Genomic DNA, 12,636 nt, shown 5'->3' with positions numbered 1-12,636 from the left:
TCAACAATTCTGTGTTTTTCTGTCAATATGGGGTGCTGTGTGTACATTAATGAGGAAAAAAAAAATTAACTTCAGCAAATGGCTGCAATATAACAAAGAGTGAAAAATTTAAGGGGGTCTGAATACTTTCCGTCCCCAGTGTATAATGTCACTACCTATACTCTAGATTTTACCCCGGCTCAATTTCTTCTTCACCACTCGTCCATCCCCAGAAATTAGGAAATTAGTATTTTAAGTCATTAGCCATGGATTTGGTGAACGAAGACCAGGATGTGTATCCCGGCGCGGTGGAGCTCTACTGACTCCCCCCCAAAGCTTGCTGACACATCTGAAAAGTTGCAGAGATGGAGGAACTTATTAGCATAGCCAATGACCACCCCTCCAAATTCATGCATGCTTGGGCTTAGTGGTTCCACTTTCTGGATTCTGAAGAGTACACTAGTCTGATGGAGGGCCCCTCTTGAAGGCCACATCTCTGGCCTTGTTCTCCTCTACATTTGTTTTGTAAAAGGTGATGGGGTTCTCACCTCTACCCCCCAACACACACTTTTTTTTTTAAATTCTTTATTTCGGTTGGCCTACTGCCACGATTTGTTGTACGAGGGGAAATAAGGAAACCACCTTTCAGTTTTCACCTTCCTGGTGAAGAATCAAGAAAGGTTCCTTGCAGGAGAGAGCAGCCAACTTCAAGACCCTACATATTGTAGGACATTTTGGCCAATAAGAAAATAAAAAAGGTAAAGGGTTCTGAGATGTTTGGGGATTTCATCCGACAGGCCAGTAAATGACGATGTCTTAACCACTTCAGCCCCGGAAGGATTTGCCCCCTTAAGGACCAGGCCATTTTTTGAGATACGGCACTGCGTCGCTTTAACTGACAATTGCGCGGTCGTGCGACACTGCACCCAAACAAAATTGATGTCCTTTTTTCCCCCAAATAGAGCTTTCTGTTGGTGGTATTTGATCACCTCTGCGTTTTTTATTGCTTATTGCTTTATCGCTATAAACAAAAAAAGACTGACAATTTTGAAAAAAAACAAAAACTATATTTTAACTATATTTTTTTACTTTTTGCTATAATACATATTCAACATTTCAAAAAAAAAAAATAAGTAAATAAATAATTTCATCAGTTTAGGCCATTATGTATTCTATATATTTTTGGTAAAAAAAAAAAAAAAAATCACTATTGATTGGTTTGAGCAAAAGTTATAGCGTCTACAAAATAGGGGATATATTTATGGCAATTTTAAAATAATTTTTTTTACTACTATTGGCGGCCATCTGCGATTTTTAGCAGGACTGCGACATTGCGGTGGACAGTTCGGACACTTTTTTTTTGGGACCAGTGACATTTATAAAGCGATCGGAGCTAAAAATAGCCACTATTACTATGTAAATGTCACTGGCAGGGAAAGGGTTAACACTGGGGGGCGATCAAGGGGTTAAGTGTGTCCCTAGGGAAGTGTTTCTAACTGTGGGGGCAGTGTACTGACAGGGGGTAGAGACATCGCTGTTCCTAATCACTAGGAACAGCAGATCTCTCTCCTCTCCCTGACAGAACGGGGATCAGTCTGTTTACTTTGACAGATCCCCTGTTCGCAGGGTTCTCGGTGGACATCGCGGCCATCGGCGCTCCTGGCTCCCCCTCTTCGGCGAGTGCCCCCACGGAGAGCCGATTTCCATGGGGGCACCCGTGCGGGCGCGCTCCCGGGTACCTGCTGCTACATCCATTGACACAGACAGCAAGACTCGGCCCCGCCACTGGGTCACTGGATTTGATTGACAGCAGCGGGAGCCAATGGCTCCCGCTGCTATCAATCTATCCAATGAGTACCCGAGACAGCGGCTGGAGGTGCTGGGCTCGTGCTCGTCACTAGAACGATCAGGTTCAGGTAAGAAAAGGGGGGGGGGATCTGGGGGGCAGCTGCAGCACAAAAGGTCTTTTTGCCTTAATGCATTGAATGCATTCATGTAAAAAAAACACAAGATTTTACAACTCCTTTAATGTTTTTGAGTGTATTTACCCCAGTTACTGAGTAGAGAAGATTAAATATTCAAATTCAAAATCGCTGGACCTTCGGGCAGGACCGGCAGACATGAAGCATATTCCTCCTGCCCGCACCCTCTGAAATAAAAGGGCAAGGCATCAGTAGATTTTAGCCGGCCTTACCAGAATGAGATACCAACGGGACAACACTTTGTAATTCGCCTCCACCAAGGAAGTATTAAAAATTCCCCCCTGTGCACCATGGTCGACCACTGGGTCCACTCATCCTCCTCTATGACCCATCTCTGACTCCCAGGCTGTTTGGTAGGAAAGTTTGCTGAATTGGCATGAAAATAGAGTATAAAACTCTGAGATACTCTGTGTCCGAAGGCCATGTAGGCACTAAATCTCGTAGAAGGGCCTGGAAGATATATCCACCTGGTTCTTAGGATAAAGATCACGATTCTTGTGGCGTAACATCATCGTTCACAATTATAAAAAAAAAAAAAAAAAAAACTGGGCTAACTTTACGGTTTAGTTTTTTTTTTTTTTATTAATTAAAGTGTACTTTTTCCCAAAAAAATTGCATTTGAAAGACCGCTGCACAAATACAGTGTGACATAAAATATTGCAACAACCGCTAATTTAGTCTCTAGTGTCTCTGCTAAAAAAAAATATATATATTTATATATATATATATATATATATATATATATATATATATATATATATATATATATATATATATATATAGAAATACAGATTTTAACTTGTAAGCAACAAGTGCCAGAAATAGGCTTCATCAAGTGGTCAAACTGCCCTCATTCAGGCTCCGTTCACATCTTGACGTATGGTGGGCGACAATCACTGTAAAATCATGCAAATAGAATCACGGGATGCCCGCCGCCCAAAAGAAGCTCATGTATTTTTTTTGGGCGACAGGTGTCCTGCGATTCTTTTTGCGCGATTTTACCACAATTGTTGCCTGACAAATCGCGGGAAAAATTGTGTCACATTTGGGGTGCTATTGAAACTGATGGACAACACACGGGGAACACACGGGCGTCCTGCGATTTGCCGTAGGGAATCTTAGGCAGAGAGTTCTTCCCTTTGATCTAAAAGAACTAAAAGATACTTTGTATCTCTTCTCTATCTCTCAAATCTAAGGAATGTTGATAAACATTTGTCGTTTTTTTTTTTTTTGACAGCTCGGCTCTGCACTGTTTACATAGAATCGCGGAAATGGCCGATTCGGATCTTAAGGAGGGTTGAATTGAGATTGCGATTTTTTTAACAATTAATCGTTCAGCTCTAGTAAAGAGGGGGGCCACCGGAGTATGTGGTGACTTCAAGGGGTATAGTTTGCACACTCTGTCCCAAAGATGAAGGGACTGTGACAGAGAGGGACCTAAAATGACTTTACGTTCCCTAGGAGAGAGCCATAGAAGAAGGTATATGGTGAGCAGAGCACAAGATTGGAAATAATACTAAATTCTGGGGAGAACTGTCATCTTGATCGCCGCTATTGTACCCAACCAGGAAAGATCACCGATATTCTACCCAACCAGGAAAGATCGCCGCCATTCTACCCAACCAGGAAAGATCGCCGCTATTGTACCCAACCAGGAAAGATCACCGCTATTCTACCCAACCAGGAAAGATCGCCGCTATTCTACCCAACCAGGAAAGATCGCCGCTATTCTACCCAACCAGGAAAGATCACCGCTATTGTACCCAACCAGGAAAGAGTGTACAGTCAGGTCCATAAATATTGGGACATCGAAACAATTCTAATTTTGGCTTTTTAGCTCTATACACCAACACAATGGATTTAAAACGAAACAAACAAGATGTGCTTTAACTGCAGACTTTCAGCTTTAATTTAATGGTATTTACATCCAAATCAGGTGAACGGTGTAGGAATTACAACAGTTTGTAAATGTGCCTTCTACTTTTTAAGGGACCAAAAGTAATGGGACAGATTAACAATCATCCAAACTTTCACTTTTTAATACTTGGTTGCAAATCCTTTGCAGTCAATTACAGCCTGAAGTCTGGAACACATAGACATCACCAGACGCTGGGTTTCATCCCTGGTGATGCTCTGCCAGGCCTCTACTGCAACTGTCTTCAGTTCCTGCTTCTTCTGGGGCATTTTCCCTTCAGTTTTGTCTTCAGCAAGTGAAATGCATGCTCAATCGGATTCAGGTCAGGTGATTGACTTGGCCATTGCATAACATTCTACTTCTTTCTCTTAAAAAACTCTTTGGTTGCTTTCGCAGTATGCTTCGGGTCATTGTCCATCTGCACTGTGAAGCGCCATCCAATGAGTTCTGAAGCATTTTGCTGAATATGAGCAGATAATATTGCCCCAAAACACTTCAGAATTCATCCTGCTGCTTTTGTCAGCAGTCACATCATCAATAAATACAAGAGAACCAGTTCCATTGGCAACCATACATGCCCACGCCATGACACTACCACCACCATGCTTCACTGATGAGGTGGTATGCTTTGGACCATGAGCAGTTCCTTTCCTTCTCCATTCTCTTCTCTTCCATCACTCTGGTACAAGTTGATCTTGGTCTCATCTGTCCATAGGATGTTGTTCCAGAACTGTGAAGGCTTTTTTAGATGTTGTTTGGCAAACTCTAATCTGGCCTTCCTGTTTTTGAGGCTCACCAATGGTTTACATCTTGTGGTGAACCCTCTGTATTCACTCTGGTGAAGTCTTCTCTTGATTGTTGACTTTGACACACATACACCTACCTCCTGGTGAGTGTTCTTGATCTGGCCAACTGTTGTGAAGGGTGTTTTCTTCACCAGGGAAATAATTCTTCGGTCATCCACCACAGTTGTTTTTCGTGGTCTTCCGGGTCTTTTGATGTTGCTGAGCTCACCGGTGCGTTCTTTCTTTTTAAGGATGTTCCAAACAGTTGATTTGGCCACACCTAATGTTTTTGCTATCTCTCTGATGGGGTTGTTTTGTTTTTTGCCTAATGATGGCTTGCTTCACTGATAGTGAGAACTCTTTGGATCTAATATTGAGAGTCGACAGCAACAGATTCCAAATGCAAATAACACACTAGAAATGAACTCTGGACCTTTTATCTGCTCCTTGTAAATGGGATAATGAGGGAATAACACACACCTGGCCATGGAACAGCTGAGCAGCCAATTGTCCCATTACTTTTGGTCCCTTAAAAAGTGGGAGGCACATATACAAACTGTTGTAATTCCTACACTGTTCACCTGATTTGGATGTAAATACCATTAAATTAAAGCTGAAAGTCTGCAGTTAAAGCACATCTTGTTCGTTTCATTTCAAATCCATTGTGGTAGTGTATAGAGCCAAAAAGATTAGAATTGTGTTGATGTCCCAATATTTATGGACCTGACTGACTGTAAGTGTGCCAGTTCTTCAAGTCAAATTCAATAGAGGAATAAAGGGGAACATAACTAGCCCGGTATAGCAAAGAAACATCGGTGTTAAACTTCATGCTGAGATAAGGGAGGAGTGCATGTGTGCACCATTCTTTAGACTGGGTTCACACCTACCCAATACCCATGCGGCTCCCAGCAGGGGCCCTGTGCGTCACCGTTCCAGCCTGAATTTTTGGCTGAATTCGGACCTGAAAACGGACCAAAAGACGCACAGGGCTCCTGTGCAAATTCACACTGAGGCTATGTGAACCGGCTCCATAGAGAGCCGGTCAAAATCTCCTGCTATTGCGAATTGGATCCCGCATCCAAGTCGCAATAGTGTGAACCCAGCCTTAAGGACTTTTTTCCCCCCTTTATTGTCACCTGGTGGCCCTGCCAGTAGCACACTTCCTATCCTAGAGTGACATATGCTCATTCATTGTACTGTACCAATGGAGGAGCAGCGTTATCACCCCAAAGGGAAGGAAGTGATTTAGGACTGCAAAACACCTCTCCCTCTCCTCTTCGTCACAGCATAGGAGGGACTGTCCATAGAGAGCTGGGCACCACTCTAACTGATAACAGGTGGTACAGGACAATACCAGCTCACAAGAGTGTTGACAGATCAAAAGGAATATAACAAAACACGTTGGATGGTACATTTAACAGACTGAAAAAAGAGCAAATAAAAGAAACTCGTTGCTAGTGTTTACATGCACTTTAAAATAATCGATCAAAAGAAAATATGCAAGCACCTTCCTATATAATACATTATTGCGTGAAAAATAGAATTCGAAAAGACAGAAGCAAAATGTGGACATCAGCTAATCTGGTTCTGTACAAAAAAAAAATGGAATTTATTTACACACTATTACATTATAAAAGCATTACCGCTAAATGGACTAGGTATGGTAAATGGATGGCTTTTATCCCGGGATTACTTCACAAGGTTGTTTTTACATCCAACGTGATGTCTAAATGGCTTCAAATTACAATTTAGTCTAAAAGGAATGGACACTAAGTGCGCTCTACAGATGAGATGGGTTGTATAGAGTTTGAATTGTCATCACTTCTATCAGAGATTGTTTTTCTTTATTTGATTATTGTATAAATGGGTTTAACATTAAAACGTAAATATACAGATAGGCCATCAGGTATGTCAGTATGTTCTCCTCGGGTGCAGGTACCACCATATGCTGGCAAAGAGATTTGTTATTAGCCAAACCCTCTTCTGTGCTCCACCCAAAAATCTGAATGAGTTCTGACCAATTGTCACTGCTCTGTGCAACAAAAAACGAAGGCTCCATTCATATTAGCGTGTCTTTGAAATGCGACTTTTAATGTTATTTTGATCCGACTTCCCGTTCCATGGATCAAAAGTTGCACCAAAGTAGCGCAGGCACCTTTTCAAAGTTGCTGCGACTTTAACCACCAACATTTGGTCATAAAGTGTACATCATTTGATAAATGATGGGAGTGTTTTGAAGGGAACAATGGATAATCTCACCGGAGGCTCTGACTGCTGTATGGACTTCTGATCCGTGCTCTCCACTTCCTCAGATAACAAAGATGGCGTCTCACTTTTTTCTAGAAAAAAAATTAAATAATACAATTCAGATGTAACTGCTACACAGCAAACTATAGAAACAGTTTTGCTTAAATTATTTCTGCCCTAAAGTTTTCCTACTGACTATACATTTGAGGTCACGTTCAAAGCCTAGGGGTATACATAAGAAACTGCAGACGTATAACCCACTCTGCCCCTGCACGAGGCTCCTTGTAACATTCACACATATATGGATCACCCATAACATTATTACCACTGGCAGGTAAAGTGAATAACACTGATTATCTCATTACAATGGCATCTGTAAGTAGGTGGAAGGCACCAAGTGAACATGTTGTTCCTGAAGTTATGCGATGAAAGAAGAAGAAATGGGCAAGCATAAGGATTTGAGCGGCTTTGACGAGAACCAAAATTGTAATGGCCAGACGACTGGGTCCAAAAACTGAAGCTCTTGTGGGATTTTCCCGGTCTGCAGTTTTCAGGACCAACCAAGAGGGGTACAAGGAAGGAAAAGCAAGGAACTGGTGACAGGGTAATAATGGATGGCCAAGGTTCATTGATGGAGGTGGGGAGGGGAATGCTCATTGGTGGAGGTAGGGAGGGAAGGCTCATTGAGAAAGGTGAGGGAGGGAAGACTCATTGAAGGAGATGGGGAGGGAATGCTCATTGATGGAGGTGGGGAGGGAAGGCTCATTGATGGAGGTGGGGAGAGGAGGCTCATTGATGGAGGCAGAGGGAGGGAAGGCTCATTGATGGAGACGGGGGGAGGGAAGGCTCATTGATGGAGGTGGGAAGGGAAGGCTCATTGATGGAGGTGGGGAGGGAAGGCTATTTGATGGAGGTGAGGAGGGAAGGCTCATTGATGGAGGTGAGGGAAGGCTCACTGATGGAGGTGGGGAGGGAAGGCTCATTGATGGAGGTGGGGAGAGGAGGCTCATTGATGGAGGTGGGGAGAGGAGGCTCATTGATGGAGGCAGAGGGAGGGAAGGCTCATTGATGGAGACGGGGGGAGGGAAGGCTCATTGATGGAGGTGGGAAGGGAAGGCTCATTGATGGAGAAGGGGGGAGGGAAGGCTCATTGATGGAGGCGGGGGGAGGGAAGGCTCATTGATGGAGGCGGGGGGAGGGAAGGCTCATTGATGGAGATGGGGGGAAGGAAGGCTCATTGATGGAGGCAGAGGGAGGGAAGGCTCATTGATGGAGACGGGGGGAGGGAAGGCTCATTGATGGAGGCGAGGGGAGGGAAGGCTCATTGATGGAGATGGGGAGCAAAAGCTCATTGATGGAGGTGGGGAGGGAAAGCTCATTGATTACATGCACATGAACTTTAATGGCATCCCAGTCTTAGTCCATGGGGTTCAATATTGAGTTGGTCCACCCTTTGCAGCTATAACAGCTTCAACTTTTCTGGGAAGGCCGTCCACAAGGTTTTGGAGTGCATCTTTGGGAAGGTTTGACCATTCTTCCAGAAGCTCATTTGTGAGGTCAGGCACTGATGTTGGACGAGAAGGCCTGGCTCGCAGTCTCCGCTCTAATTCCTCCCAAAGGTGTTCTATCGGGTTGAGGTGAGGACTCTGTGCAGGCCAGTCAAGGTCCTCCACCCTAAACTCGCTCATCCATGTCTTTATGGACCTTGCTGTTTTATGTGACCCTCAGACCCAGGGCTTTGTTTCACCCAGGATGTAGCGGAACTCTGTTCTGCCACCTCTGGCTCTCCCCTCTGCTCCCCACTCACCACTGTTACTTGTAAACACAGAAGACTTCCTTCAGCTTTCCTCTTGGCTGCTCGCACAGATCCCTGCCTGCCCTGCACTCACAGCGGAGACAAGGGAGATGCAGATGAAGGTGCAGTGTGGTCAAAGGTTGGATGGGGCATCACGTAGTAGGCTGCACTGTGATCCCCATCTGTGCCTGAGTGCACAGATGCCGTCCAATGACAACTAGATCTGGGCTGCGCAGGTGAGATGAGGGCTGTGGGGGGAAATGTGTGAAGAGGTGGGGTAGGGCGGTGCAGAGGTCTGAACCAAGGAGGAGTGGAAGTGAGATGTGGACAGCCTGTGAAAGAGCGCTGAACCCTGCATTTGTACATAGCACACTCCTAAACCCTGCACTCTGTACATAGCGCATCCCTGAACTCCGCATATAACACACTCCTGGTAGTTATTGCTGCTTTAAGATCCTCTCACTGCTACTGAAATTTGGCCACACCCACCGTTTGATGCGGTTTAGCGTGGGGGCGAGGTTGAGTTCCTGCACCTATCCCTTCAGGAAAAACGTATATAGTCTTACAGAAACAACCGGAACTATTATTGGAACCATAAAGCTGATGCGGCCCACAATGAAATTGAATTTGACTCCCTTGACCTATGGGCCGCCTAACTGCTCAGCTACCGGCAACACTTTTTTCCAGAACATAGCTGACCCATTTAGCCTATCAAATGTCTTGAAAGGCAGAACGAAGAGTGTGTACCTGAAAAAGCCACAGCACCTGGCTGTATGGGAGCGGGACTGGCTGGAACCGGCGTGGTAGGATCTGAAGAACCCGTGTCAAAACATTTCCTGTTCTCTGTCCCCTCTGGAATCATATCCGGGGTGCTGTACTTGCCATTGACCTGTTCAAATTCCTGGACCTTAGAACAAAAAAAAAAAAAAAGTAATGAGAACACAATTTAAACTTTACCTTCTTTTCTGTAATTTTCTGCTACAGCAGGTAACACAGCCACAGCTTTTTGTAAATTAATTTGTACACATTGGTGACGTCACATAAAGGGATTGTACATTAGCTTGGTGATGTTGCATAAAGGGATTGTACATTAGCTGGGTGACGTCACATTAAAGGGATTGTACATTAGCTGGGTGATGTCACATAAAGGGATTGTACATTAGCTTGGTGACGTCACATAAAGGGATTGTACATTAGCTTGGTGACGTCACATAAAGGGATTGTACATTAACTTGGTGACGTCACATACAGGGATTGTACATTAGCTTGGTGACGTCACATAAAGGGATTGTACATTAACTTAGTGATGTCACATAAAGGGATTGTACATTAACTTAGTGATGTCACATAAAGGGATTGTACATTAACTTGGTGACGTCACATAAAGGGATTGTACATTAACTTGGTGACGTCACATAAAGGGATTGTACATTAACTTGGTGACGTCACATAAAGGGATTGTACATTAGCTTGGTGACGTCACATAAAGGGATTGTACATTAACTTGGTGACGTCACATAAAGGGATTGCACATTAGCCTGGTGACATTAGTATTGATTTTTTATTTATTTTTTTATGTCTGAAAGGAGATGGGCTTAATTTACATTATATGGTGAATGTATGTAAATGATTTTAAAGCCTTTGTTTTTAGTATAGTTTGTGATTATACAGTATATGGGCATGGAGGTGGTCATGTTTGTTCACTACATAAAGAGGTGATGCTTCCTTATTTGCAGTGTTACACAATGGCTGTGCACTTATTGCTCCGTCTCACAAAAGGAAGCCTACGAGTCTGTCGATCCCGGGAAGAGCTCGGTTTGTGTATCCGTTTTGCATATATATTATTTTGGGTATAAATTATTGAGTATTTTTGTACTGAATACAATGCACACCCAGATATCTTATCTCAACAGCTGGGATATTGGAGTGTAACACACAGCTCCCTCTAGTGGCTAATCTACACATTTCTACATTTTATACAATAAAATGGAAGGACAAGTATATAAAAGAACAGCAAAAAGTCACATCACAAATTTACTTTAAAGCGGCTGTAAACACTTCCATATACCTAGTGCAGTGACTGGCCTGTGATACACAGAAATGAAACAAATCCTCCCACATAAGTTGTATCTGTCTAGCTGCAGTCTTCTCTTTTCTACATCCATTCAAAGCCCATAACTTATAAAGCTTCTCTGAGAGTTCAGAAAAAAGGGAGCGGAGAGCTGAAGTTACACTCAGTGAGGGGAGCTCTGAGAGCTGATTGGAGGGAAGGGACACATCCACTTTCACACAGGAACAGAGCTGAGGCTGTCAATCAGCTGGGGGGTCCCTCACCTGTCACCATTTATCTCTCAGTGTCAGGAAAAATTGTCAGAAGTGACTCATGCAGATAGCAGAGGAAGGAGGCAGCAGACAGAAATAACACTTAGGGGTTGATTTACTAAAACAAGAGAGTGCAAAATCTGGTGCAGCTGTGCGTGGTAGCCAATCAGCTTCTAACTTCAGCGTGTTCAATTAAGCTTTGTGCTCTCCAGTTTTAGTAAATCAACCCCTTAGTGCTCCTAATTGAGACACACTATAGAGGAATATGCTTTGTTCTTATTTCATGTCTGAGGTTAACAACCACTTTAAAAGGTTCCTGTGCTTTTCCCATGCTTGGCAAAAATAGGTGTACATCACTGAAAGTCCCGCCTGCACTGGTGTTTAGCAAGTGGACACTCAGTTACTAAGTGATATTACATGGGGGTGCGAAGCTCCAATCAGAGCAAGGCTACCTTTCTTCACTACCATGGGCAAACAGAGCAGCAGAAGAGCAAAGAGAAGGTGCAATTAGGCAACTATGTGGTCTGGCATTAAAGTGAACCTGTTGCTTTGTCCTGCATGGGGAAACATTGGCTAAAGTTACCCTAAATATAGTGATAATGCAAACTACGTGTTTACTGAAAATATACCAGATGTTCCCTAAACTGGCACGTCACATGCCCAATAGGCTGAAACTGTGTTCATGATTTGGTAGCCTGGATCAGCCAAGGCCATGTGGTGGTTTACAGGCCTTCAATATAATTCTGTTATTTATCCAAGAAGACAATTTTCATATATATATATATATATATATATATATATATATATATATATATATGTATATATATTTTTGACTTACCGTAAAATCCATTTCTCCGAGTTCATTGACAGACACAGCGCTCCATTATTCAGAACCATAGGGTTATATCGCCCCCTACAGGAGTAGGACACTAGGCAGAAAAGACTTGGCTAAGCCTATGGGCAGTCCTAGTTGGTATACACCCCCCTCTCTGCTATAGGCCTTCAGTTTAGTAACAAGCAGTGTCAGAAGTATGAAAACTCCTTAGAGGTTTGGGTGCTGTGTCTGTCAATGAACTCAGAGAAATGGATTTTACGGTAAGTCAAAAATCCCATTTTTCTCTTTCGTTCATTGACAGACACAGCGCTCCATTATTCAGAACCATAGGGACGTCCCAAAGCAGTGCCAAACATGAGGGGTGGGACAACGAAAAATCCCAAGGCTAACACAAGAGCCAACCGGGTAACAGGAGTTCAACACAGAACAAACGGAGCCCAACCTGAACAATACACCCTCAAGCGGGAAGAGACCCTCTAAACAGCTGCCTGCAAAACCTTGCGGCCAAAAGAAGCCTCCTCAGATGCCAGCACATCCACTTTGTAGAATTTTTTGAAAGCGTACACCGATGACCAAGTGGCCGCCTTGGAAACTAGCGCAGCTGACGCCTGATGATGGAAGGCCCAAGAAGCAGCAAGCAGTCAAGTAGAATACGCCGTAACAGGGAAAGGAGGAACCCAACCCCTGATAGAATAGGCCAGAGTCATCGTCTGTCATCTAGAAAAGGTCGCAGACGAAGCAGACAGACCCTTTTTTGGCCCATCCGTGTTTACAAA

The 12,636-nt window shown here is 43.7% G+C and overlaps 1 protein-coding gene across 5 annotated transcripts in view; it reads right to left on the bottom strand.

Annotated features, from left to right (window-relative positions):
- CHD5 (chromodomain helicase DNA binding protein 5) overlaps positions 1–12,636 on the bottom strand; it is a 295,395-nt gene that overhangs the window by 31,205 nt on the left and 251,554 nt on the right. For all 5 annotated transcript variants that reach the window (XM_073603681.1, XM_073603682.1, XM_073603678.1 and 2 more), the window contains exons 30-31: positions 9,451–9,610; positions 6,921–7,000 (exon numbers count right to left, since the gene is read on the bottom strand). In XM_073603681.1, coding sequence (XP_073459782.1) covers positions 6,921–7,000; positions 9,451–9,610 — 240 coding nt within the window. The remainder of the gene's footprint in view (positions 1–6,920; positions 7,001–9,450; positions 9,611–12,636) is intronic.

Source organism: Aquarana catesbeiana, linkage group LG10 (assembly GCF_042186555.1).
Source record: "Aquarana catesbeiana isolate 2022-GZ linkage group LG10, ASM4218655v1, whole genome shotgun sequence".
Classification (NCBI taxonomy): Eukaryota; Metazoa; Chordata; class Amphibia; order Anura; family Ranidae; genus Aquarana; species Aquarana catesbeiana.
The sequence above is the reverse complement of the archived record's forward strand: the minus strand, read 5'-3'. Positions and strand labels throughout refer to the sequence as shown.